General features: G+C 35.6%; 1 protein-coding gene across 1 annotated transcript; it reads right to left on the bottom strand.

The window, feature by feature from the left end:
• Nucleotides 1-1,555: 1,555 nt before the first annotated feature.
• Nucleotides 1,556-9,372, bottom strand: LOC126970313 (prolactin-releasing peptide receptor-like). Its single transcript, XM_050816157.1, has 3 exons — nt 9,229-9,372; nt 2,735-4,131; nt 1,556-1,868 (listed from the first exon to the last, which is right to left on the bottom strand). Exon 2 carries the CDS (start codon nt 4,058-4,060, stop codon nt 2,750-2,752), a length of 1,311 nt encoding a protein of 436 aa, XP_050672114.1. The 5' UTR covers nt 4,061-4,131; nt 9,229-9,372; the 3' UTR covers nt 1,556-1,868; nt 2,735-2,749.
• Between the last annotated feature and the right edge of the window lie 18,565 nt (nt 9,373-27,937).

The following is a 27,937-nucleotide window of genomic DNA, read 5'->3' as shown; positions in this document are numbered from 1 at the left end:
CGTGTACATGTAAAAGAGCTTACACGGCACGGAGCCGAACCGCTTAGGCGGCAACCGCATGCATGTGAAAAGGCTGTAACTGTACTGAGCTTCAACTTGTCAATTGTACTATTACGCTTTCCATAAATCGTAATTCTTTAATTGCATCAAAACCTGGCAAGTAATTTGGTGTTGCTTACAAAATATAACGCCAAAAAATACGAGTATATTATTATAATTCATGCCATAAACATTGAGATACAAACAATCTATATTTATATAAAATATAATATCAAGATTATAGAAAAGCATTGCATTTTAATAAATGATGAAGACACATATTATTTTTCATGTTAATATTAAAGCGTTACTGTTAGCCAACAACTCCATTCACTTCAATAGTATTAAGAGGTATTTTTAATTCTCTTGGAAGATTCTTAAGTCCTCCGATACACGTCTTTACACAGTTTGACATATTATATTTTGTAAGTCAAATCTTGTCCACATACACGAATCTTAATGATTGGTCTCATTGAATTATTTAGTTCATGTCCTTTTAAAAATAGTTATTCTATAATGGTAACAATATCATTTAATACAACAACAATTTCACTTCTGAGACTAAATATACAAATTTTTCTACAGTAAAAATGACGTTTGACAAAAGTATAAATTCAATTATCTATTAATACGGCTTTCTCACGTTTCTGTCGGTGTCGGTACCGACTAATTTCGGAAACCTGTGTTACAAAACGCGTCTCGCAATAAGACCTATAGTGCCGATGATAACGTAGTGGACATTGTGAGTACATTCTGTGCACCCGTGGACACCAATAGTGATACAGTGTCGGTGATACCGTGCTCGTCATCACCGGCTCATCCCGCGCGCCCCACCCTGTCCAGCTGTGCACTCCGAGCTCAAGTCCGCAGTAAGAGGTGGGACGTTATCGCGAACCCACCACACTCACCCTGATGAAGAACCTCCGAATGGTCCGAAACTAGTCGGTACCGACACCGACAAAAACCTGAGTAAAGCCGTATTAATAGATAATTTAATAATGACTCACGAAAGTCTTAATAATTTAAGTATAAATTCAGTTGTGTAGATCAGGTTTTATTCACATTTATTTTAGACCATGCTGTTTATCAAACCGTCAATTAGACCGATAGCGTTGTGCTATTTTGAGTTCACCAGTTCAAAGAATTCTAAAGTTGCTTATTCTTCTACTTCTTTTATAACTCTATCAAAAGGCAAGAATGAAATTTTGAAGCTTATTATTGCGCTTTGTGTCACATCTAAAACTACCAAAATTAATTTAAGTCTCAAATAGTGTAGGCTTCATAACTAGAGTAGCCTGCGGATAGTGCAACCATCTTCAGTGAAGTTTGTGCCATATTTGTCCAGTGCAAACTGACCTATGTCAGTATGTAAAACAGTGCAAAATATATTATAGTTACTTAGACATAATATTTCCTATCTCAGATCATTTACCTATTAAATAAATTTGTGCCGAATTAAGACATGCATGCTGTTTTAAGATTTTTAATTAATTTATTTTCAAACTTTAAACTTAACTACTATAAACAAAACTACTAAGGTAAGTCAAACTGTCCGGAAACTATAAGCAAAACACAAACGACTTCAATATTTTTGAAACCTCAAAACTAAGCGCGATCGGTCTATTATATCATTCACAAAATTACAGTATTAACATACAGTCAGGGCTATTGTAATAATGTCGTTATACTAAATACAATAGGAAATAAAACTCTTAGTTATTCTTCTTTACATAAACTGATTGAATTTATGTAAGTGTAATAATGTGAATAAATTGAAAATCATTCATTCATTCATTGTTTTACACCTGGGAACGTCTCCAATGGCGCACCTGTAAGCCGGTTAAACCTTTATTATTCTCACGTCTATTTATAACTAGATTAAAAAGCTTTTAGTGCATTTAAGCTGAAAAGGATTTTAGATTAAGCCTTAAATAGACTTGGTGATGTTTTATTCATTCTTCATAACGCCAGTGTTGAGTTCGCATTACGCAACCAAATTATATTAAGGGTTATTCTTAGATCCTTTAGATTTTATATTTTTTTTTTCATTTATTGAAAATAATCCCTTGGATTCAAATGAAGATTGTAATTAAAGTTAAGCTATTCAATGTTCGTAATCCTAAGAACACACACGTACAGAACAAACCGTCTTTAAGATTAAGATCTCAAAAAAATAATCCACAAAAAGTAATATTTTTCTTTTAAATTTGGATGCCTTCAATTTTGGAAAAAAGGGGCACATATCTTGCGGCAATGTACTTAAAATATTATTGGATCAATAAACGAATATTTACAAAATAAGAATCAAAAACTCGCGCTTAACATGTAACATCAAATGACTATCTTAATCTTGGTCTGCCAGAATCATGGTCAGGTAAATATTGGACAAGAGAAGGATAAAAAAAATGAATTTATTTAAACCATAAACAGAAAATTTATCATCGTAGTAATTTTGACAGCGATCGGGCAAAATTTGTGGCATGACTGCCGGACTAAAATTTTGTATTAAAGTGAGCAAAATGTAGTTCAGAGTGCTAACCAGAGATTAATTATTTATTACTTTAACATTTGTTTGTTATGTACCACTCACGTCGGTTAAGAAGCAAGGGGCATTCTAAAAGACTAAAAACTCTGGCAAAACAATTTGCTCGAGCCTTATAAACTACTAATTTGTGATTTGATTAATGACACTTACCCGGTTTAATAAACGTTAGAATTGACTCTGATATGCCCCATCGAACGACTCCTCATTGATAAGTCTCAGCTTAACCGATTCCCTCCGCAAGTTGTAGCTCGTCGATATGTGGCAATGTTTCACGTCAACTGTTAATAGCTCCTCGTTCAACTCAACCCCGCTTTTTTCCACGTCTGCCGCCGCACTCGGTTTTCTTTTGTGTCGAAACGAGGTGCCTCTTTGTGAGCTCGATCCTATAAAACTGTCAGTCGCCGTGTTCCCATTAAACGTCTTCTCAGATTGACACCCGTCTAATTGCTGCAACGGTATATTTCCCCTCAATTGTCCAGAGGTATCAATGCAAGGTATCAGCTGTTTAAACTCCTTGCGAAAGTTCTCGTTCATCCATGCGTATATAAACGGATTGTAACAGGTCGACGACATAGCTATTACGTGGCATATGAAAAATATCAAAAAATAATACTTCGAGTGAATTGCGTATATATAATAATCGTTATAAAGGTTAGTAATATTCAAAGGCAACCATGAAAGACCGAATATCGTCACCATAGCTATCAACATTTGATTTGTGCGCCGCTTTCGATTTTTATCATACTCTTCCTTCCTTGAGTTTTTGCTCGCAGCTTTTGCTTTAGCACGATCGTTCAATTTGAAACTGACACACGTGTAACAGAAAGCAATCACTGTGAATGGCAATACGAATTGAAGTACAGATGTCACTGAGCCAAATATACGCCTCAGTTTCTCCGAAGGCCACGTCTCTTCACAAAACCTGCCAATATCTAAATCGTAATACGACATGTAGATAGCGTACGGCATAGTAACAGTTATTGAGAATGTCCATATCATAATAACCACAGATATGCAAGTCTCAACTTTCATGCGCGGTCTAAAAGGGTATATGATCACAAAAAACCTATCAATAGCTATAGACATAAGAGTTAAAGTGGATATGTAAACGCTACAACCTTGAGCTGAAGGCATCATGTGACATAGAATAGAACCCCAACTCCAGGAACCACGGAAGGAGTAGAGTGGGGTGAAAGGCACTGCAAATATACAGAGCAAAATATCGGATAGCGCTAGGTTTGTTATGAATAAGTTAGTAACTGTCTGCATAGCTTTATTTCTGATAACAACGAAGCAAACGACGATATTGCCAACGAGACCCAGGACGAATATAATGGTATAAATGATGCAAAACGCAGCCTGGATCCATTCGTTATCAATGATATTCTCGTAGCTGTGAATCTGGTGTTTATGTATCTCTCGAGTCTCGTTTAGATTCGTCTCGTTCAATACAGTGTGGTTTATAGTTGCGTTCATTTCTTCGTTTTATAAATCCAGTTATAAAATAGTTGTATATTCAGTCACTTTACGACCGCGAGATCTCGAATCTGCAACAAAATAATTTAATGTTTCTGTTTTGTTCTCTCAATTATTTGATTGTGACAATGTATCATAATATAATTGGTGAATAGATATTTTCCGAATTGTTGCATAGACAAGTAATGTTAAAAGGTTAGACGCAGTAGCCGTATGAAATATTTTCCCAATGGATATTTTAATAACCTATTTCGATTCGATCTTCTACTCAGCTAGCATGGTACCAAATTAAGTAGTTCGTTAAGGAGAATGTGTGCCTGGACGTTCACAAGCAGGACTTGATAGTAAACACCACCACACACAGCATATTTGGTTAAAATATTCAAAATTTTATTCAGTTTTAGTAACACTGAAAAAATATAATAATTATTTGGGTCAAAAGTGCTTCCTTTCTTCAATAATGGTGTAATTTTACTATGCTCTAGAAGGGGAGGCTCGGGAAACATGATTTGAACTATATTATAATGATGTATTTAGTATATACATTGTAGAACTAATTATTTTTAACCAAGAAGGCTTTACATACGTGTTTTATTTTTTAATTCGAGAGATTAAAAAGTTAAATTTATTTCTTATGAGTTACACGAAAAGAATTGCTGAACTGATCCTCACGTAATGTAAAAATATCCTTGAAGATATATTTCTTTTTCAAGGAAACGATAATCTACATAGTTAAGTAGGTAGATAGGTATTGCTTTGTTACATAAATCCATTTTTCTATCGACATCAAAGAAAGCTCAAAAACGATCCGTACACAAAAATATGAAAAAATCACGGTTGACTGCTTGTTTTTATCAGTTACACAAAGAAATTCAATGGATCGTCGATAGATATTCTACATTATTCAAATTGTCACGGAAACGTTTGATAAATATTTCGTTGTCAGAATGTTTAACTTGTATAAAAGAAACTCCGAAATTAGGCGAACCTGTTATGTTTCTATAAATAGTTTATGAATCTTGAGTTCAAAGTTAATATTTTGTCATTCTTGGCATTTCAATGTGTCTTTTTATTTCTTAATGAACCCAGTGGTATACGTGTCCTTTCGAGTGGGTTGGTGGTTCGGTTCCCAAATATGTGTTCACATCTGAATTTATTTCAGGTTGCAGCTCTAAATCAATTGCTATTAGGGAACGAATCACTAATTTACAAATATGTATTGTAAATTATACGTCAAAAGTGCTTCATTTTATGTGAATGGAAAAGTTATATTAAATCCTATATTTTTATTCAAAATAGGATTTAAAATCACTTATTGAACGTCAAAAACTACCACCCATTCAAAAGAGACTGCCTCAGACCTGAGAAGAATGGGCGCAAGAAACTCAGCGGGCTTTTTTTAAATATAAAATATGGATTATAATGTGATATCGTACAATAAATATTTATAATTAAAGAGCCTGAGGGTGTTCGCTTTAGTGCGTGGTGTCATTAAGAAAACCGTTTATGCTATAATAACCTTTCCCACACAAACGTTTTTTAACAATTCTTTTAAATTTTGTAACACATTTGTTTTGTACATTTTCTGGGATCATATTGTAGAAGCATATACATCGCCCAACAAAAGACTTACAAATTAGTACTTAGACTAACAATAAGTAATGACTTACAAACATACGCTAAAACCTACTCAGAAACACGTTGCATCCGTATAAGTATTATTCCGATCGGTTCAGTAGTTTTCGCAGTATAACCGAAGGAAACAAACGGCTCTCCAATTATTAGTATAGATTGAATATTGTGTCAGAAAACTATACATGTTGGTTACGACTTGTAAACAATCTCTGTCAAGATACACCAAATAGCCTAGCGTTTAATTTGCAAAATAAATATATGTGATAAATTTGCTAAATTTATAATATCCTCGTTTTAATTTTCTTGTACGTTCTGCTTTGAACATTGTATATTATGTGAGGAATATGCGATTTCACTACGCGTGTGTGTTAGGCTCTCCACTTCGTATTAGTGTACAATTTACTATTATTACCTATCTCATTTACCAACATGAATTGTAAGATTATTAAAGAGAAGAAGATAGAATAAGGATTGGTCTCCGCTCCGCTCCAACTAGATACCGCAGGCGTAGTCGCAAAGTGCGGCAACTAATATTACGCCCAACTGGGCGTATTCGAACAATGCGTGACGTTGACGTGCCACATTTTCTGTTAAACTTTGCTAACAATTGAAACTAAAATGCCGGGTAACGCAGTAAAACTACAAGAAATAAGAAAGACACTGGGATAACATGTCATCAGTAAGTATTTTGTATTTTATTAATTTCAATGTAAAATAATACGAAGCCTAAGTAACAAAATTTGAAAGAGAGTGTCAAGATGCCACGCAAACAAGCATCTGTTGCCGCAATAAAAAAGCTATTGTTCTTAGGTAGTGCGGTATCTAGTTGGAGCGCAGAGTAGACCAATCCTTAATCTAAGGTATATCAAAATTTTACATAATGCATAGATATCTTAGCCGACTTCAAAAAAGGAGGAGGATATCAAAGTCGTGTATGTTGTTATGTTTGATATCTCAATCAGGTCCGTAAGTTATGGACCGATTTAGGACCATAACTTACGGACTTTTAGGACCCATGAGTACCTTACCTTATTCAGGGAACTCGCCTCGTTTAAATAACTCACGAATTTTATACGAATAAGATCACAAACTTAGATTATGGATTATTTTATACGGCAACTAATCGGAACTATTTGAACTTCCAATGTTATATTTTTTGAAACGTTGCAACCTTCTTAGTAGTTAGTTAGGACCTTCTTAGTAATAAAATAAAACAATTGGCGGGAAATCATTTGTCAATTACTTTTTGTCACACACCAAAGTTCTAAGTACGCAACGAAAATGAAATTAAGTCGAAAAGATTTTAGAGCGATGATTTTTATTATTTTTAAAGTTCTCTCTCTCCTCAAGACTGTGCCGCTCGTCTTCAAATGCTTTTGGGAGAGAAGCACCTTGTTTGAGCACCGTGAGGCGATGGTCTGCTGAATGCGAGAGAGGTTGGGTTTCTTTACATGATGAATTTCATGAAGGGCGACCTTCAACTGCCGTCAACGATTGCTAATGAAGAAAATCCGCGGATTACCTATGAGACAATCCGAGGACTATTGGGGATTGGTATAAGCCAAATTCAGAAAATTTTACACCAAGATTTGAAAGTTCGGAAACTTTATTGTCGTTGGATCCCTCATGAACTGACAGCAGAGCAGAAGCGGGCTCGAGTGGAATGGTGCTCACAAATGCTAAGTAAGTAGGACTACGGACATTCTAATGCTGTTTATGACATTGTCACAGGAGTTGAAACGTGGATTTATTGTTTTGAACCTGAAAAAAACAGCAATCTTGTGAATGGGTTTCTGAAAGTGAGAACAGGCCAACAAAAGTGATGCAAGCGAGGATAGTTGGTAAAAAATGATCGCATTTTTTTCTCAGCTACGTTATGAAGAATGAAAAGAAAAGAATGTTAATGCCAAGTGGTATTCTACCATTTGTTTACCTACGCTGTTAAAAAATAGTTCGCGAAAGACGATGCCAACGCTTCTTCACACACGGCCAACAAAATTAAGTCAAGTTGTACATTTTCGATAAAAATAAAAAAAAAAATACTTCCGAAAAAGTACAACTCGTCACCCATCCCGCACATAGCCCGACCTAGTACACTGTGAATTCTTTAATTTCCACAAAATCAAAGATTTGATGAGAGGTTTCACTTTTACCAACTCCGAAGAGGCAGTGATAGTGTTCAATCTGCACGTAGAAAACATGCCTTCAGGCCTACCATCAATTTTTAAAAAGCGATGCGATTCCGATGCATTTCAGTTTAGGTAACTAAACTGAATCGCTAAAATTCGAAATAAAACTTCATGGTACGAATTAGCCTCGTCTTTAGTATTTTCATTTTCGGTATTTATTTTCAGTATTTTGTTTTACAAAAAAGTCCAATAAAAGTATTCTCATCTCATCTTTCATCAATAAAATTTTCCTTTAATGTATGTTTTCAATATTTTTTTAAAGTTATTAACAACACAATTAACTTTCCTCTAAGGAAGTAGCAACTTTTTTCGAATCGCTCACTTTGACACATAAGTTATCCAGTTTAGGTTGTAATATTAGCTCATGGTACTAATGAATGAACGAACTAAATCTGTTTGCGATTCAATTGACATAATTTTTGACATTCAATTGATTTGACGTCAACCTAAAAAAGATAGTTCTAATCACGTCGTGGTACGAAATAGCAAAGCAGTTCATTTAAGGTTATCAACTGAATCGCAATAAGAGTTCATGGTAGGCCCGCAGATCTGTATTCCTTCCTGTTTTAAAAAATTGGTTCGATCACATGAAAAAATGTTTAAAATATAAAGGAGAGTATTTTGAAAAGCAATAAATTAATATTTTGGTTATAACATGTTGTTTTTTTAAGTTACGCAAAACTTTTAGTGTGACTTACGTAAATGCTTGTGTGCGTGCGATCTTGACACTCAATGGCATCTTTCAATTTTTGTAGCGTACCTACGCTTCGTGTTAATTGCAATTAATACACATTGAAATTAATAAAATAAAAAAAGTTGCTGATGATGTGTAGTCCCAGTGTCTTTCTTAATTCTTATAGTATTATTTTTACAAAGTTTTACTACGCAACCCGGAATTTTAATTTCAATTATCAGCAAAGTTTAAGAAAGCATGTGACACGTCACATTTTGTGTGAGACAGAAAAACCGTTTTTATTTTATTTAGTGAATAAAGTAACTTAAAAAATGTATATTAATCACAATAAACCCACTAACAGTATCGTTTTTATACTCTTGTAGCAGCTACGTAAATACTGAGTAAAGATTAATTCTATATTTACAATCCTTTGTTTTTATGACACTTGTTTATCATGACATCCATTGTTCTTTGTAAGCCTTTGCCTTTATACGTTAATTTATATAAATAAAATCAAAACTGAATTTATAACAGATTTCTCCATTTATTGAAATTGATATGACATCTTATACAAAATTAAACTGTTATATCACACAGTATTAAAACTTAAATATTTACATTAGTATTGAGCAGGAATTTTTAGGTTATAAATAATTTTTATTACTTACAAGTTCTCCTTGGAAAGCGTTTTATAGTTGAAGGCAATTTGCTTAAGTTACAAACATCTTAGGAAACTATTATATTTTAGTAAAATCACAGTTAGGAAAGGTAGAAAGGGTTATTATTTTATTTGTTATTGCACGGTGGTCGGTGTTCACTTGGTAATCTGACATGCGCAATACCTCACGCATGCGCAAAGCAAAATCTTAGGTAATTAAAATATTTTAATATCCGCCGGGCTTTTAGGGCTTGCCTTCAACGTGAGTCGGCATATTTTTTTATTGAAATATTATTATTGATCACGGTTTTCCGTTTATTCCATTAAAAAATAATATCCGGACGACCGAGCCTTGCTCGGATTTTTAAGAATGTACAAAATAAGAATGTACAGAATTGATCGTTTAGATGTTTGAAGAAGTTACCTATATATAAATAAAAAATACAAGACGCTTCAACTCTTAGATCATTCATACGTCTAGATAGACTGTGACAGCTCTGGAAACGCCGAAAAAATTAAGGTTGACGTTTAGCCTCTATTTTAAGCAATCGCAAATGTGTGACATACCTTGTTACTAGCATCAGTTGTCTAGCAGCAAGAGGCTCTGTGAAGATGTATCTATAAATTATCTAATCGTTCACGGTACAAACTTCATAAAACATCATTAATTCATTACCAACAAATCGTATTCACCTTGAGACATAAGATGTTATGTCTCGTTTGCTCAGTAACTTCACTAGCTACGACGCCTTTCAGACCGAATCACAATAATGCTTACTATTACTGCTTCACGACAGGAATAGGCGCCATTGTGGTAACCATAATCTAGCCGGCGTCCTGTGCAAAGGAGCCTCCCACTAGTAAACTGGTAACTGGTACTGTTTTTTTTTTTCGAGAGGAGGAAAATACATTTACGTATTGAAGACCCCGAAACGGGGCCCATATATCAGGCTTGTTTGTAAACACCCCCTACCGTCTAAAAACCTTTTTTGTGCTGATAGCTCTAAAGGCTTTTACAGCGAAGCCGGCCGGGTACGTTGGAGGCCGAAAATGTAGCTGTGATTTGTGATGAGAGTGTGAGTGGTGTTAAACGATTACAGGGTGAGGATTATCTCGTCGGGCTTCTAGCAAAGTGTGTGAATTGTATTATATAAGGTTGCGGCTACTGGAAATCGTCAAAGTGAAGAGTGACAGCGGATTGTTGTACATGGCCGCGCCTACGAGGGCGGTGTGGTTGGTTTGGTGTCGGTGTCGGCAATGGTGTTGGTGTCGCGTTCGCGATGGTAATATAGTCGTCCGAGTCGACTCGTACGTGTCGAGGTCGCCTCTGTTTGTTCAGACTTTGGTCTAGGGTGTAAGCATATGCCTCCCTCACCAAGATATTAGGGTGCTCGGCCGCCTTATCAAAGTAGCCTCGCGATTTCTCCTTGAAGTGTTGAGCGATGGTCGGTAGCTCAAGATCGCGATAGAGCTCTACGTTACGAAAGAACCACGATGCTCCTGTGGCCGTGTGCGTGAATCTTTCTGAAACACTAACAAACGCCGCAAGTGGTTCTGCGGGGCGTGGATAACACGTGCTTGGTAAGACATAATGGGACGTACGAGGTCTTGTATAATGTCACCTTGTGTCTGAGCGGTTCTGCTGTTCTGCTTCGCTTGCACACAAGTGGATAGAGGCAGCTATGGACAAACCGGGATCTATTACAAACCTTGCTGATATGTTTTGCGAAGTTCATATTACTGTTGTTGTTTTTGAACGTAACACCTAAATATTTATAACGTTGGGCCCACGGAATAGGGGTCCCACAAAATTTAATAATAGGTATAGGGGCCAAAGATTTTATTTTATTAGTATTACCAAAGAGTACTGCTGCACTCTTTGAGGGATTGACTTCAATCCGCCATTTTCTGCACCAGTCTCCTAGTTCATCAACGGCGGCTTGAAGCACTCTTATATGAGTCGCGAGGCGCCCCCGAGTGGCACCATAATAAAGAGCCGTGTCGTACGCGTATTGTTCAATTTGCACCTTCTCAGGCTTCGAGAAGTCACTCGTGAACAGTGAGAAGGTCGGGGACAGAACTGAGCCCTGAGGCACTCCCGACCTGATGGGCCGGGAGAGCGGTTTGACTTGTTATCTGCTGCTTTGTTTCAAATCTAGCAAAGTGTATGTTTTTTTAATCTATCAACATTAACCCGGGCTAAAACGGGAATAGTATTAGTTCTTTAAAATGAATTTAAAATCAGAAAGTAGGTCACAATAAAACCTGTACTCATTGTCAATATTTAACAAAGGCAAATCGCTCGCGCCTTTCTTGTTTGAAGTGTATAATTACTCTACAGTAAGTCGCACGAGGCGTTTTAATTTTCCAGTTTCAACTGGCTGTTAACACTAATTGTAAGGTATAAGTAAGATTAAAGATTTTAATTTTTTTCAAAGAAATTGAATTTTCAATTTCAAAACATAATTATGTGAAGGCGTATAGACAAAGCTTGGCTCTATGACAGTTATTTGACTATTCTTTAAGATTTAAATAGTTTCACCACAAACTTTACAGTTAATTCAAATCAAAATTTAACATCTGGAGCACTAAGAGTCAACACTGAAATGCTCAAAAGTTATTGCATTTATAAGAAGAAGGTAAGTAACGAGCAAGAAATTCATCGTTATCTATAATGCAGTGCCGATCAGGATTCTTAGGAACCCATTGTGAAAGTATTTTCAACAAAACATCATCATCATTTCAGCTGGAAGACGCTGACAAAGGCCTCCCCCAAAGATCTCCATGACAATCGGTCATGCGCTGCCCTCATCAACCCTCAACGAATATTAGTTATGAATATCGATATGATGCCAATTTGGCTTTGTCTTCAAGCGAAATTGGCAAACGCATGATATTTTGAAATTCAATATTCCGATAATATTTTTTAGAAAACGACAGAAGGAGAGGGTAAAGATGTCGATAAAAGGCGGGGTCTCCCTGATGCCGACATATCCCGTTTATGATCATCCTTTCGATGTCACTAGTACCAACCAGATAGCACCTCCAGTGTGATATCTCAGCGGATACTCCTGAGGGAGTAGCGCCACTTGCACCGCCGAATATGAAGGCTTAGCAGGCACATGCCCAAAGCCAACCTCAAGTGGTGTTTAGTGGGTAAGAACGTAGGCACTTGTGTGTCCCACATAACCAACGCAGCTGGCTGAGTTAGTATACATGAGAATTCACCATCTTCTTCCTACCGTTTTCCTGGAGGGTCTTTCTCCTTTGTCTGGGCACAAATAAGAAGGCGTCGACACACTTTGTGTTACTCTTGCCGTTGAAGAGCGGTGATCCGATAAATGGGGTTTTTTTAGTGGTAAACGCGCAAACTTGAGTATTCTAGGGGTTAAATTGGACAAGGTTCAATTCACCCCATACCGCAACCTTCTCAAGAGAAGACTCGATAGAAGACACAAGTTTCTCCCGGCACTCTCCCGAGATCTGCTTGGCCCTTGTATACGGCATCGCCCGGGCTGTCGTCTGAATAGCAATGTATGTTGGAGGTGTCCAACATATCATTGATATGCAGAAGAAACAGTGTGGAAGATAGCACACAGCCTCCAGTGTTCACGGCCTTGGGATTCGAGCAATAACCGTCGATAACGACCTGTATGCTGCGCCCAGTGAGGAAGCTGCAGGTCCACTTGCATAAGCTCTTGGGAAGCCCAAATGATGGAAGTTTAGCCAGAAGCGCCTTGTACCATACACGATCAAAGGCCTTCGCTATATCCAGGCTAACTGCCAGGTCTTCCCCCTCGCTTTCGAATTTTTGATAGATGGTATTTAAATTGTTAGAAAAAAATCCCTTTGGTCTTATTTCCTCGAAGACATTATTTTTATAAGTCTGTAATGTATCGGTAAAAGCAAACACTTTCATTTTATTTTAAATAAAGCTTGAATCTTGTGTAAGCTTTTTTTTATTTTATAATATATTGCGAGAGCTGGGAGCCCCATTTCGACTAGTTTACGCGAAGTACGGGCAATGGTTATAGTAACTAGGTCAACGTATATGTATAACCTTATTAGCATTAGGAGTTTTTCTTCAGAAAAAAGTTATGGACTTGAATATTTTCCAAACATACTAGCTTCTATTCTAACAAACATGCAGATGAAATATTGATTTTGTTTTCAATGTATGAAATTAATTTATTATTAATTAATATGAATCATGCTTTGTAAATATAATAAGGATGTGAGGATAATATGAAGTATAATATTTTCTTTGATTAAAGCGAGTGTTACACATTTAAATATTTTTTAAAGGCTAAACGCATGTAATAATTGTAACTGTATCTTTTACATAAGGTATATCCGTAAAAGTAACTTTTTGTGTTACAACTTTGCAGAGCACGTTTTTGGATGGCCCTCCTGGTCGCGTCAAGATCACGAAACGCGGGGATAAATAAATAAATTTAAAAAATTTAGGATTTACCAAAAAACTTTATGTAAAAAAATCATATTTAATATTTAAAGGATCTTAGTCCTTTTAGTCTATATATATAGCATAATATAACATGATTTTAGCGATACAAACAGTCGAGGAGTAATAAGACGTAATAAAGAAAGTTTCAAATTTAAAATTTTATCGACAAATTGTCGCAGCTCTATTGCTTCCTGTAGCTATTATGGAACAAGATATAACACGGATGTCAGGCTCATATCTTCCGATAGAATATATTTTATGAATATAAGGGACGAGACGAGCAGGACGTTCAGCTAATGGAAATTGATACGCCTTGCCCATTACAATGCAGTGCCACTCAGGATTCTTGATAAACCCAAAAATTTGAGGGACACTACAATTGTGCTCGTCACCTTGAGACATACGATGTTCATGAGATTCAGTCCGAATCACAGTAATGGTTACACATTACTGCTTCACTGTAGAAATAGGCGCTGTTTTGGTAGCCATAAACTAGCCGGCGTCTTGTGCAAGTTAGCATCCCACTGGTAATTTAGATTATTCTCTTTCATTATTTTTGCTTATTTTAAAATTGTTATCTTTCAGATTCATATGATGCACTTCATGAGATTCATATTATGATTCATGGGTTGCAGGTAATATGGGGCGACTAGTCAAGGCAGGGCTAAAAATAAATTCCAAATAGTTTTTGTTCACATTATACCTAGTCTTGTCATAAATACTGAAACAAAAAAAATCTATTGAAAATAACATTTATTTTGTTTTAAAGTGTGTTAGTTTAATACATAAATATAAGCAGCTTATTAGAAGTGGTCTCCATTGGCTGTAATACAGTTCTTTAAATGTTGAGGCCAGTTATCAGTAGAAGCACGCACTCTTTCCATAGTAAAATTATTCATTGCCAATCGTACGGATTGTTTTAGGGACTCCAAATTATCATGGCGTTTAGGGCAAGCCGTACTCTCTAAAACTGACCACAAATCATAATCCAGCGAATTAAAATCGGGACTAGACGACGGCCAGTCGGCTCTGATGAAGTCCGAAACGATTCGTTTCCAATCAAGACTGCGTAGACCGAGATTTATGACCCGGCACCGAGTATTGCTGGAAGGACCATCCTTGGTTATTGAACATGGTGTTGTTAAGGTGCTTCACTACCTTCTCATGAGTCTCAAGTCCACAGAGCAAATATTGGGGTTGAGCAGGTTATCAACTGTAACCTGTAGATTAAGCCACAACCTGAGAGTTGAATAAGACATATAAAGATTTATGAACGTGACGTCACTCGAACGGTTGGTTCAGTGGAAGAGCACTCGCACGGAATACGAGAGGTGGCGGATTCGAGTTCCGTATCGTTCATAAATTTTGTTTTTAAATTTAATTTGTGTAATGAATCCCAGAAGTGAGGGTCATCAATTTAAATAAAATAACATTTGTTTAAATATGTCTTTTATAAAAAGGCGCTAATTTGTTATTATAACAGATACTTCAATTTTATTTAGATCAATAAGAAAATTCAAATACATCTCTCATCTATAATATGTCTTCTACGTGAAAAACCTTTGAAATAAAAACCCACGATTTATCACTATTACTTTTCTATTTACTTACAGATTTTCCAAAAAGACAGACAGCCTATTAAAAAAGGGAACAATCGTTGAGGCTTTATAGAGTACAGCAACGGATAAGAAAATTTCTTCCAAGTCACGATATTGTAGGGATTTAAGGGATATCATTAGAGTAGGTAAAGGAAGTAAAGTCTGCTATGAATACAAATTTTGATTTTCTGTCGAATCATGCTGAGATTATAAAGTCTGCTTGTTCTGAGAGGCCTTTGTTGTGGCATTATAAGGTGATGAAGTAATGAAATTTTGTTGAGTTTAGTTGCAAATGCGGTTATATTTTTTTATGGAATAGCAGGACAAACGAGCGTACGGGTCACCTGGTGTTTAGTGATCACCGCCCACATTTTCTTGCAACAGCAGAGGAATCAGAAAACCGTTGCCGGCCTTTAAGGAAGGTATACGCGCTTTTTTTGAAGGTACCCATGTCGTATCGTCCCGGAAACACCGCACAAGGAAGCTCATTCCACAGCTTTGTAGTACGAGGAAGAAAGCTCCTTGAAAACCGCACTGTGGAGGACCGCCACATATCCAGATGGTGGGGATGATATCCTAACTTGTGGCGTGTCGTGCGAAGGTGAAATTCCGCGGCAGGAATCAGTTTAAACAGCTCTTCGGAACACTCCCCGTGATAAATGCGGTAGAAGACACACAATGAAGCGACGTCTCCACGCAACGCCAAGAGATCCAGCCGTTCACAGAGCACTGGGTCCCCGACAATTCGAGCTTTAGTGCAAGAAAAATATATATGACTTGCGATACGTTCTACTATATACGAGATATTTGAATGATCAAAAATAATTTTGACGTGTGTTTCCCTACACGAAGCATCTTCAGGAGTTGTTGACTCGTCAAACGCTGAAACGAAAGAGAGGCTTTTTGGAATTCACACTGAAAATTATCATTTATAATATAATAATAAGCAAAATATCACCAATTATAATAATTATTCCAAGTCAAAAAGTTAATCTTTGAACACATGCTGTGTTACTAATAAACGCGATGTAAATTTATGTAATTGAATGTAAGTAATTTTATTAAAATGAGCTCAAGAGAAGAATACTGGTAGAGTTTCTTGCGCCATTTCTTCTCTCTCGGAGCGGCATTTGTTTCCGAAGCGTAGTGGTAGTGTTTGAACTAACATCAAAACGAATTCAATTTTGAAAAAAACAATATGCCTTTTAAACAGTTAACAGTTTGATAGTGTTTTTTTATAGAAGAGGAGGACAAACGAACCAACGGATCACCTGATGTTAAGTGGTGCAACACCAGAAGAATCACAGGAGCGTGGCCGGCCTTTAAGGAAGGTTTACGTGTATTTTTTTTAAGTATGTTGTATCGTCCCAGAAACACCGCACAAGGAAGCTCATTCCACAGCTTTGTAGTACTTGGAAGAAAGCTGCACTGTAGAGGACCACCACACATCCAAATGGTGGGGATTCATTTGTGGGATGTCATATGGAGGTGGAATTTGGTGGCAAGAATCAGGTGAAATAGCGCCTCGGAACACTCCCCGTGATAAATGCGGTTGAAGACACACAATGAAGCAATATCTTCAGCCGTGAACAAAACACAAGGTCCAGACAATTCGAACTGATCTCCATTACACAAGGTCAAATGCATCGACCTGATACTAGGAGTGCGCACGACCAGAGACGACAGCAATATATATGGAGATATGTGGCCGGACGTGCGCTTTGTAGAGCGCTAGAATGAGGGCCGGCTTGAAGTATTACCGTGCTCCATTTATGACGCCCAGCTTCTTCAAAGCCAATTTGGCTTTGCCCTCAATATGACTGCGAAATTGGCAATCTGTTGAGATTTCGAGACCCAGTATTCCAATACCAGGCGAGGCTTCAGGGGAAGTGTTGTCCAAGAGCGGTGATACGACAAGTGGGGGTTTTTTGAAGCCTGTGAATGTATTGGTATGCAAAAGCATTCACAGGCTTCGGGTTAGAGCAATAATCGTTGACACGACCTGCAGTGAGGAAGCTGGAGGTCAACTTGCATTAACTCTCAGGAAGCCCAAATGATGGAAATTTTGAGAGGAGCTCCATGTGCCACACGCGATCAGAGGTATTCCCTATATTCAGGCTAACTGCCGGGCCTTCCTCCTTGCTTTCGATAGCCGCTGCCCATCTGTGTTTGGTATACTAGGGACATTGTCTGCCGACCGACCATGGCAAATGCCGTACTGTCGGTCGTTGATTAACTGGTTACCTTCTAGGTATACCAAGAGCTGGCGCTTAATTATGCTCACTATGAGTTTGGAGAGCAGGGAGGTTATAGCTATAGGCCTGTAGTTTGCCGATACTGAACTGTCTCCTTTTGTTTCTATCGGATGGACTTCCATGAGTCAGGAACTATGACTTTTGAATATGAGTGCCGAAATAAACACTAAGCACGTTTGGAGAAATGCCATTCAACCCGCTTGACTTCCTTACATCTAACGAAAACAGAGCTCGCCGAACAGTTTTGTCTTTATTTATTTTTTTTTTTTTTTACCTTCAGGCATAGAGGATTTTTTACCGCAGGATGATCGGCGGTGTTTTTCCATTGTCGTCAAGAGTCGAGTTGGAGGCAAATGAGATCGGATTCCTCTTTTGCCGAATGGACCAGGGTGACATTACTCATGTGCAATGGCGGCAGGGACCACTACCTATTTGATCAGCTGTACTTCATCCATAAAACGCTTACTCATACTATCAAGTATGAGGGCATAATTATCAGCTGTTGCTGGTTAATATAAAAATATCTGAAACAAACTTTTGCGTAGACAATAAATGATACAGTTTTTTTATGATATAACCCAATTCTAAAACAAAATATAGAAACAAATGAAAATACAATATTAATTCAATGTAAAGCATTATTAATTTATGTTTCGACTAGTTTATAATTCACAGAATAAAGTCAAAGGAATCATAGTTTTGCGTCTATAGCTTATAAAAATACTATGAAAAATACCCAAGGAAATTCCATTTGGGCTCGTTGAAACGTGTACAGAGTTTTCTTTAGTACTTTCAATATGCTCTAAGGGTTTGACTTTATCTAGTGGCTGCTCATAACCAATATTGAATTTTATCATCCATGCATGTAAATTGAGGTGATCCTCGTTTATCAGCCACAAACACTTGTAGGTCATAAAATCTTAGTAGTGTGAAAATAAGGCTTGTACCTTACTACTTCAAAGTTATAAGTGTAGCTGTATATGCAGGTATAATATTATTATTTTGAGCACTTTTGAGTTTTAGTTTTTGATTCTGTAGGTTTGCTGGTTCCTTTAAGTGTTTTTTTTATATAAGAGGGTGCAAACGGGCAAGAGGCTCACGTGATAGGAAATTGTGAGGCCACCGCCCATGGATATCCAGGTAACACTAAGGGTCTATATGGTTATCCAGGTTGTTCATTGTCACTACATTTATGAAAATTTAATATACGTTCACAAAAATTGTCACCTTTTTGCTCCTAATAGTGATTTTCATTATTGTAACGCTAGAAATAAGGGATTGCTTGCTACTAATTCTAGCTGTAGGCTTCATAAGATACACAATAGCTGTAAGGGTAAATGTATACACTTTTATAATAAAGTCCCAGCCACTGTTCACGTAGTATCTATAAATAAATTTAAATGTTTTATTAAAAAATGGCTCTGTCGTAAATCCTACTACTCCACAGCTGAATAAGTGATCCGATAGCCTGGGACTAGATTATGATTATTTTATAGCACTTTTATGGAATCAAATGGAAATGGAAGCAATGACAATATTGTATTGTCATTGCTATCAATGACAATACAATATTGGTTATTTGATTAAAAAGAGCACAAAAAAAATGCTGGGAGAGTTTCGACGCGACGCTTCTCTCTCAGAGCGCCATTTGCTTCCGAAGCGGAAGTAGTATATTTGAAATTACATTAAAAATATTTCTAAAGGAATTTTGAGAAAGTAAATGCCTTTTATGCTTTTAGATTTCACTCTGGTGTGACAAGGACTGACGCAATATTATTAATAAATATAATTACTATTAATAAGGTGTAAAAACCCAGAGAACTATACCATTTTCCGATTATGATGATAAAAGTGTCAATTTGATACGTTAAATAATAGTAAATACATAGCACTTATAATATAATAGATCATTTCCTTTGTATCAGTTACAATACGACATCTTACAATAAGATTCATGAAAAGACTTTTATCTACACACTAAGCAACTTTGAGGTAAAAAAGAAAACTACCACTTATCTTCAACAATTATCATATTCAGAAACGGAAAGTTTACTATAACCTACTCACTAAGAATTACACACACACACACACACACACACACACACACATACATTCACATTTAATTTTTATTTTTAAATTTGTTTCGTTTGTCATTGTCATTTGTCGAGGAATCACTGACCCCGAAGATACAGTTTTAACTAGTTTCGGGGTCAGAGGTCTTTTAATATCACTGCAAAACCTCTTTTAATATCACTGCAAAACCGTTTTTCAATGTTCAATGTATTGTTACAATTAGCGATAAAAAGATGTAAATAATTGGTATTATGTAATAAATATTGTACATTTAGTAATTTAAGTTATTTGCTGTGAGTGTAAAAGAAAATGAAATTATTATTATTATTATTAATAACTTCTTAAAAAATAATTTTTATTTGAACATGTGTGTGGTATACGCCCTTCTATGCGTACGTGCAAAAGGCTTACTTAGCAATAGTTGAGTTTGTCGTGCCCATTCTTCTCAGGTGTGAGGCATTGTTTTTGGAATGGGTGGTTTTTGACTTTTAATAAGTGATGTCACATCCTATTTTGAATAAAAATATTGGAATTTGAATATAACTAACAAAAATTTTTGGTCAGTAATATTGATAGTGCGTCTCATGATTCGGTAAAAGACCCACGGCTAGAGTACAATTTTATTAAAAGCCTTTATAATTGGTTAATCCGTGAAATACGTAACTACTCCTCGCCCGCTAACCTCAGTTGGTTAACTAAATTGTGTGCATTGCGAATACATAAGCCTTCATACATTGATGATGGTCGTAAAAAACGGTGACTACTTAAGTCCACACCATAGAAAAAAAACATAAGAACAAGGTTGATATTTCAAAATACAATTATTTTTTTGTTTTTTATAAACAAAGTAATAATTTTTATAGTATATAATATAATAATAATTGTAAAAAGTTATCTTAATTTATCTTTGACTGATCGCGCAGACCCCTAAAGCCAACTTTATCCAAATTTGCGTTACATAGCCCAGCGTGATAGCTCAGTGTAATTTAATACCCATGCAGTTATGTGCTCAGCGCGCCTATAGAAGATTTCACTTCAAAAATAGTAATTTTGATATAGCTAACGCTGGAAATTGTTGGCAAACATTTATCTCAATTAAATGTCAGTTATTTCCGTTATTTTCACAGTATCATGTCTCAAAGTATTTACGCTTTGGGATTGTTACTGAACAGACCGCATGACTTGATGTTTTGGTGTTTCGTCAGATGAAAAATATTAAAAGGTATATTAAAATGTATTTAAGTTATTAATTCGGATATTAAAAAATATTTAAAACGGTTTGCTAGTTTTCAGTACACATTTTGCTAATAAAAAAGAAAACTTGCTCATTTACCATTTTCAACATGTTGGATTGAGTTTATATAGTATATAGTAGGATATATTTATATTATAACTACTGTGACGACGATTTAGTCTCATAAAGAAATTTCTATAGAAAAAACATATTTAGGGAATCTTAACGATTTTTCCCCGATACATTTAGCAATTCGGATCTGGGAGCCTACCATGAACTCTTATTGCGATTCAATTGACAACCTAAAATGAACTGCCTTGCTATTTCGTACCACGACGTGATAAGAGCTACCTAATTTGAGTTGACGTCAAATCAACTGATTAAATCGCAATGATGTCGATTGAATGTCAAAAATGATGTCAATCGAATCGCAAACTAATTTAGTTCATTAATTCATTTGTACCATGAGGTAATATTTCAACTTAAACTGGATAGCTTATGTGTCAAAGTGAGCGATTCGAAAAACGTTGCTACTTCCTTAGAGGAAAGTGAATCGTGTTGTTAATAACTTTAAAAAAATAGTGAAAAAATACAGAAAAGGCAATTGTTATTGATGAAAGATGAGATAAGAATACTTTATTGGACTTTCTTGTAAAACAAAATACTGAAAATAAATACCGAAAATGAAAATACTAAAGACGAGGCAGCAAGGGCCCGGGCTATTGCCTGTTCGCAAGAACGAAATAAAAAAAATGGACTCTGTGCTCCTGTCAAATCAAACATCAATGCAGGTGCGGTCATAACTCGTTTGTAATTCAAAGAACTATATTTATTTATATTACTATTATTTAATAAGTACAATTTTAAAATGTATTTTTAGTTTTTTCTACCCAAAAAACCGCTAAAATCATATCATTTTAGGTTTCGAAACGCAACGCATATGGTTCGAGTAAGAGAGACAAACTTATGCAACGACTGTGGAGCGTCATCTCATTCTCACACCGCGGACCACAGACAAATTTATTTCGTTTTTTTTTCTTAAGCGACCCAAACGCCATTCAGTAAAAGGCACTTCATGGTACGAATTTTAGCGATTCAGTTTAGGTACCTGAACTGAACTGCATCGGAATCGCATCGCTTGTTAAAAGTTAATGGTAGGCCCTCTGTTTGGTATTGCTTAGCAAAACATTATTACATTTACATTACATAACAAATATGATATATAAAAAATCAGCAGGTATTGTATCTCGCCAATTATTTTCAACAAAAATTTATAGAGTTTTTCGAATTGATAACATCCTTAAATTTGACGAATCAAAAGTATTTTCAAAAATCAACTTGATGAAATTTATTTCATATGATATTTCGAATATCTCTTATTATCTTAATGTTATCTTCAGTGTTAATTCTGCTAATATTTGTTAATCTTCATGCATCCTAACGCCCACACGGTACGGCTTAGAGAAAGTTTATATAAATTTTAATAAATATAGACAGCCCTTGTTAATCGGCCACGTAAAATATTTCTTAGACTACTACTCGTGTTTGGCCTCTTCACGAGGCATCCTCAGGAGACGAGAGTGAAGTTGTTAAAGAGTTGACTCTCGGTCTAGAGTTCGGAATTTTATATAAGTTGTAAGAAGAGGTCCTTACAAAATGCATTTAGTTCACAAAACTGTTAGAAAGTGTAATAAGCACTTACTTTGGTTGCATGCTAACGTGGGGCGACTTACAAGTTTTAAATCTGTAAAAATTCAAAACTTTTTTACTTATGAAATGGGACGTAATGTAGTTCAAAGAGAAGGCTTTTAAGTGTTGATTTAACAATAGAGGTTTTTCATAAAAAGGAAAAAAATATTGTTTTTTTTTATATTTTTATATATACTCTTTAAAAAAAAACAGGCACCTAGGTAAACTGTTTAACCTTTTTCACTGGGATCTACAGATTATTTCATAAGTCTAAGTAGCTTGTATCACCATAATACTTTAAATATATGAGTAAAAAGTAGTTTCTGTTAATTTCGTCATTACATTTCCAAGGAATCAATGAAAAATTAGTGGTAGTATAATAATCACAAAATGTTATATGACTAATGGAGGTGTAACGTTCACTATTATCTTAAACATTTTCTATGAAAGGCATTTATTTTCTCAAAATAGATTCCTTTACAATTCCTTTTGATGTCATTTCTAATATACTAGACTCTACTACCGCTGTGCTATGGTGCGCCATAATCGCTAGTCGAAGTTGACGAATATATCGTTGCATTTATAAATATTTTGAAATCAAAACTGACAAGTTCAGAGAGGTTAAAAACAACGTATTAAGTCATCTTTTTAAAGTGAAAAAAGTGAAACTTTTATTACATCGTCTCAAACTTTTTCGTCTTTGTGTTGCATGCCGCGTGACGGTCGGCCGGTGCCTATAGTTCGCAGCAGCTGACCGTGTAGTGTATGACTATTACTAATTTGTGCCAGTGCTCCACGCTATTTTGATTGTTTTTATCAGTGTTTAATGTAAATTTTATTTGTCAGTGTGTAATGTAAATGTTATTTGTCAGTGTGTAATGTAAATGTTATTTGTCAGTGTTTAATGTAATCCTTTTCAATCAATATTTTTAACCAGGGCTAAGACACAGAGTTCAATAAAAATATTAGTTGGAGACTTAGTCTACTTTTATTATTTCCCATTATCATTCCTATTATTCCAAGCATAAAATTAAGATTGATAAAGCGAATTTTATACTCTTAATGGAATATTATTACAACAATTATTAGTTAAATGACTATAATGTGAAAAAAAGTTGCACTTTTACCGTGGTTTCATAAAACCAAACTCAATCCTTTTTTATTTTTAACCGACATCAAAAGAGGAGGAGGTTCCCTATTCGTCGGTATGTGTTTTCTTATTATGTATGTGTACATATAATGTACTTTTTTGACCATGATCTTTGATAAGAAAAAGAAACCCGCTTAGTTTCTTCCGGCCGTTTTTCTGAGGTCTGAAGCCAACAATTTCGAATAGGTAGTAGATTTTGAAAGAAGGAAAGAAAAAATGTTTATTGACGTCATTATACATTCTGATAATAGTTCTTAAAGTTATACTAATCTAATTATGATCTAATGACGCCAATGGGCCCCCAACTCAGAATAGTTGTAGTTTCGAAAGAATCCACAACGCTGGTCTTCCGTGGAAACCCAGAGAGCGCTACTAACGCACAGTCCTGTCACACGAAGGTGTACAAACTATTAATTCTCTATGAGCACAAAACACAAAAAATAGTTTTGATGTTCAATAAGTGAATTAAGGCCTATTATCAATAAAAATATTTGAATTTGAATATAGAATTATTCGCCGCTTAATGTTTAATATTATATCCCAAGAAGTGGGGGGAAGTCCCTAAAAGAAATAAAAGTTGACTACTTTCGTGATTTGGATAATTCGTTGTGCAATGGCTCTTTGACGTTATTATTTAAGGACTAAAATTATATTTGAACGAGATAAAGTAACGTCCCCAAAATAAAAATGTAATTTAGTTTTTAATTGGTAGATTCCTGAGATTCTTTCGTCAAACATTGCTTTGATCTTACAAATTTAGCTCTTTATAATGGTTTTAGCTATCGATACAATACTATTTTGTTTAAAACCAACTTCTGTAGCTTGGAACAATTTCAGATTTTTAATAAGACCTTTACCACAAGGTGGTATCCGTTGAATTCACATGCCTGTAGTCCGTATTATTTTAGTGAAATATTAATATTTCTATACTCCCTCTGCTGTTCGGTGGTCCGCAAAAACTTGGAAATAACTTGGCCGATTTAAACCTCAACGTATTATATTTACATGAAAATGGAATCAGATGCTTTTTTTATTATAGTAAGGGACGAGACGAGCAGGACGTTCAGCTGACGGTAATTGGTATGCCCATTACAATGCAGTACCGCTAAGGATTCTTGTGAAATCAGAAAATTCTGAGCAGCACTTCAATTGCGCTCGTCACCTTGAGACATAAGGTTTTAAGTCTCATTTGCCCAGTAATTTCACTAGCTACGGCGCCCTTCAAGCCGAAACACAATAATGATTACACATTACTACTTCACGGCAGTCAGTCGTTTGATATTTTTGGTGCATTCAAAGCGGTGATATTCTTAATTTCGCTGTGTAATTAATTTATGGTAGTTTACATAAAACAATTTCAATACTCAATTGATTTCAGTTCATGATTTATTAGTAATTTTGATAAAAATTACAGTATTGTTGGCTAAATTATATATTTTACAGCAACCTTTGCTGGAAGACCAACACATTACATAATCACTAACGTTTTCACTTAAGAAAAGAAACGGAAATTGTGTAAGTTTTTTGATGAAATTGAAAGAAATATTGAGTAGATATTGGTCCCATAATATTCCCATTCTTTTGCAAAACCACAGGACTTATAGAAGCGATGCTGAACTTTTTCACAAATTCATAAAAATCTTAATAAACTTAATTTTATTTGAACAGAACAAATACCGTCTACTAATAATAGATATATTTGTGAGTTTGAGAGTAATATTGTATAATTCTCGCAAACCCACTCCGACAAACTCGATCAACCACCTAAAACCACCACAATGGATGCGCCGCAATTATTAACTTTTCGTGCAATTTGTTATACAAATTATGGTGCAGACGATTTCCTGTAAAAGGAAAATACATAGAGAAATACCATAGACAACAGACTCATTGTCATCTGAGAGGTAATCTAATGACATTGTCTCTTGTGCCGCATAATAATATAACCAAATTGTCACCTAGCAACACAGTTCGCACGCAAATCGCAATATACGCTTAATATAATAAGTAGATTGAGACTTCATCAGTGATGAACGATCTAATCGCCTCACATTATGTTCTTGGTGTAACGCAACGCATAAATCCTTTTCCTACACACGCCGAGAGGAAACATCACTCACCTTAGCACCAGGAGTTCCTAGAGGATTAGCAGGGGCCCCCAGCTGCAGACCATCTCGCCTCGGAATCTCATGTACGTCGGTCTATTATTAAGCCACAACTGACTTTGCAATTTCAATAATATAATATGTTTTCAACTCTCCAGAAAAGGGCGCTATTGCTTCGTGAAAACTCGCAGCAAAAATGATTTTTGCTGCGAGCGTGAGGCAAAGTGATTTAAATTTCGAATCTCAAGTGACCATACATTCGGCAATTAATCCGCGTTAAAAAAAATAAACAATGCGATCCGGTGCGTTCCGAAACTCATTTATCCTAGCGTATTATCACACAAATTTATTATCTTAATAATTAGAGTGGGTAGGTTATAACAATAATTGTTTCTCTTACTATAACCTTTTACACATTTCTCGCTAGTCGAGGTGAAAAGTTGTATGTTTCACTCGAGAGCAAATTTTTTTTTTGTTTCATGCGTTTAAATCACTCACTACCTCAGTAGTCTATATTAGAATTCAATTCTAGGCTACTTCGCCAATTCGTGATTTAAATTCAGCACTCGTTGAAAAAAATAACTTTGCTCACTTGTTGAACAAATAACTATTTCATACGCACGCGCTAATACACATAATGTTTACAAAAGATATTCTTAGGGGTATGTTTTTTAAATGTACTGAAGAGCATCAATACATTTTTTATCTCTACACTGCATCTGAAGTCCTGATACATGTTGCTACGATGACACAATATGATTTCAACCGCTATGATACATTACTATCACCGCTACCATACTTATGTTCTCCTGGTGTCTTTGTTGTAATACTTCGAGCGCATGACGTCAGAAAATATTAAGGTATACCTCGCGTCATACATAAGACAATCTCTTCTTCAACTACGATGGCCTGGTACTAAAACAGTTTATAATGCTTCCTATATCATTCTCTCTCCGGCTAAAACATAAAGATTTACCTGTTTGTGTCTCTAACATCTCGATACTTCGTTTCATCAATTTTCAAATCACAATGATTCTAAAGTAGTTTTACTTCTATAATTTCTTTACTAGAAAATGCTATGCAAGAAACTGTTTCTCTTTCATATACCTAAAACGAACACGATTGTTTCGGGCTTTAATAAGACACTCGCGTGGACACTCCCCGTAAAAGCAACACAAATTACTTTTTGAGCCAGTAGCATAATAAAAGATATAAAATATTACATAAGCTAGAAACCTCAAAAACCTTTATATCGCCCAAATCTCGTAAGCCGGCTAAGTCGGTTGCGCAATTCAATTCTAAAGCCACGTTGCGGAGTAAGCGTGACCTAACAACAAAAAAATGGTTCTATTCGCAATGGGTTTCAGTTGGTTTATCTTTCCAATTAAATGTGCTTGCTCATTGAAGATTATTATGTTTAGACGATCTTTTTTCTTTTAATATAATAATACATTACTATACAAGTGCGCAAAGTAGGTCGTTCCCGAACGACCGAAGCGAGTGCAGGATGACCTACGTGCACACGAGTATCGTATACTAGTTTTCCTATTAAGTTGCGCAAAGTTCGACCACTATAATTATTTTCATACAATCCCGCATGCTCACCACATTCCTGCACGCTCTTGTCAACGTGTAGGAAAGTAGTACTTTGCGAACGCAAATCCATGCGCAAAATCGAACTTTGCGCATGATAATAGGAAAATTAATTTATTTGTATTAGTCTCCTTAAAGTTGACTTCCTGCAAAACTAATATAAAATGGAAATGTTTTCGAAAGAACCACCGTTTCTGCTTTCATAATTGTATTTAATAAACATGACAGGTTAAATAAATTGTTGCTTCTGTACAGGTTACTTTGCAGGATCTTGTTTAACTTAGGGTCTGTTTAGCTTCAGGCACTTGCTTATAAAACATAACTTTCCGAAGAAATGTTGCATAATAAACCTCATTAAGCGCCGCTTGTTATCTTATTTTCCTCTGTTACATTTTCAAAGCTATTGTAGATACCCCAAAATAGATTTACAAGAGCCATATCAGATTTATTTATTGAAATATTTTACTTTAAAAAGTATGTAGACTAATTAAAGATAATATTCGGACGACCCAGCCTGGCTCGGATATTTAAGAATGTACAAAACTTGAAAAAAAGAA

This window comes from Leptidea sinapis, chromosome 20 (genome assembly GCF_905404315.1).
Source record: "Leptidea sinapis chromosome 20, ilLepSina1.1, whole genome shotgun sequence".
NCBI lineage: Eukaryota > Metazoa > Arthropoda > Insecta > Lepidoptera > Pieridae > Leptidea > Leptidea sinapis.
This window is presented reverse-complemented; position numbering and strand designations above follow the sequence as displayed.

What these genes read in the sequence shown, in the direction of transcription:
- LOC126970313 (XM_050816157.1), bottom strand. Translation starts at nt 4,060, where the DNA reads ATGAACGCAACTATAAACCACACTGTATTGAACGAGACGAATCTAAAC.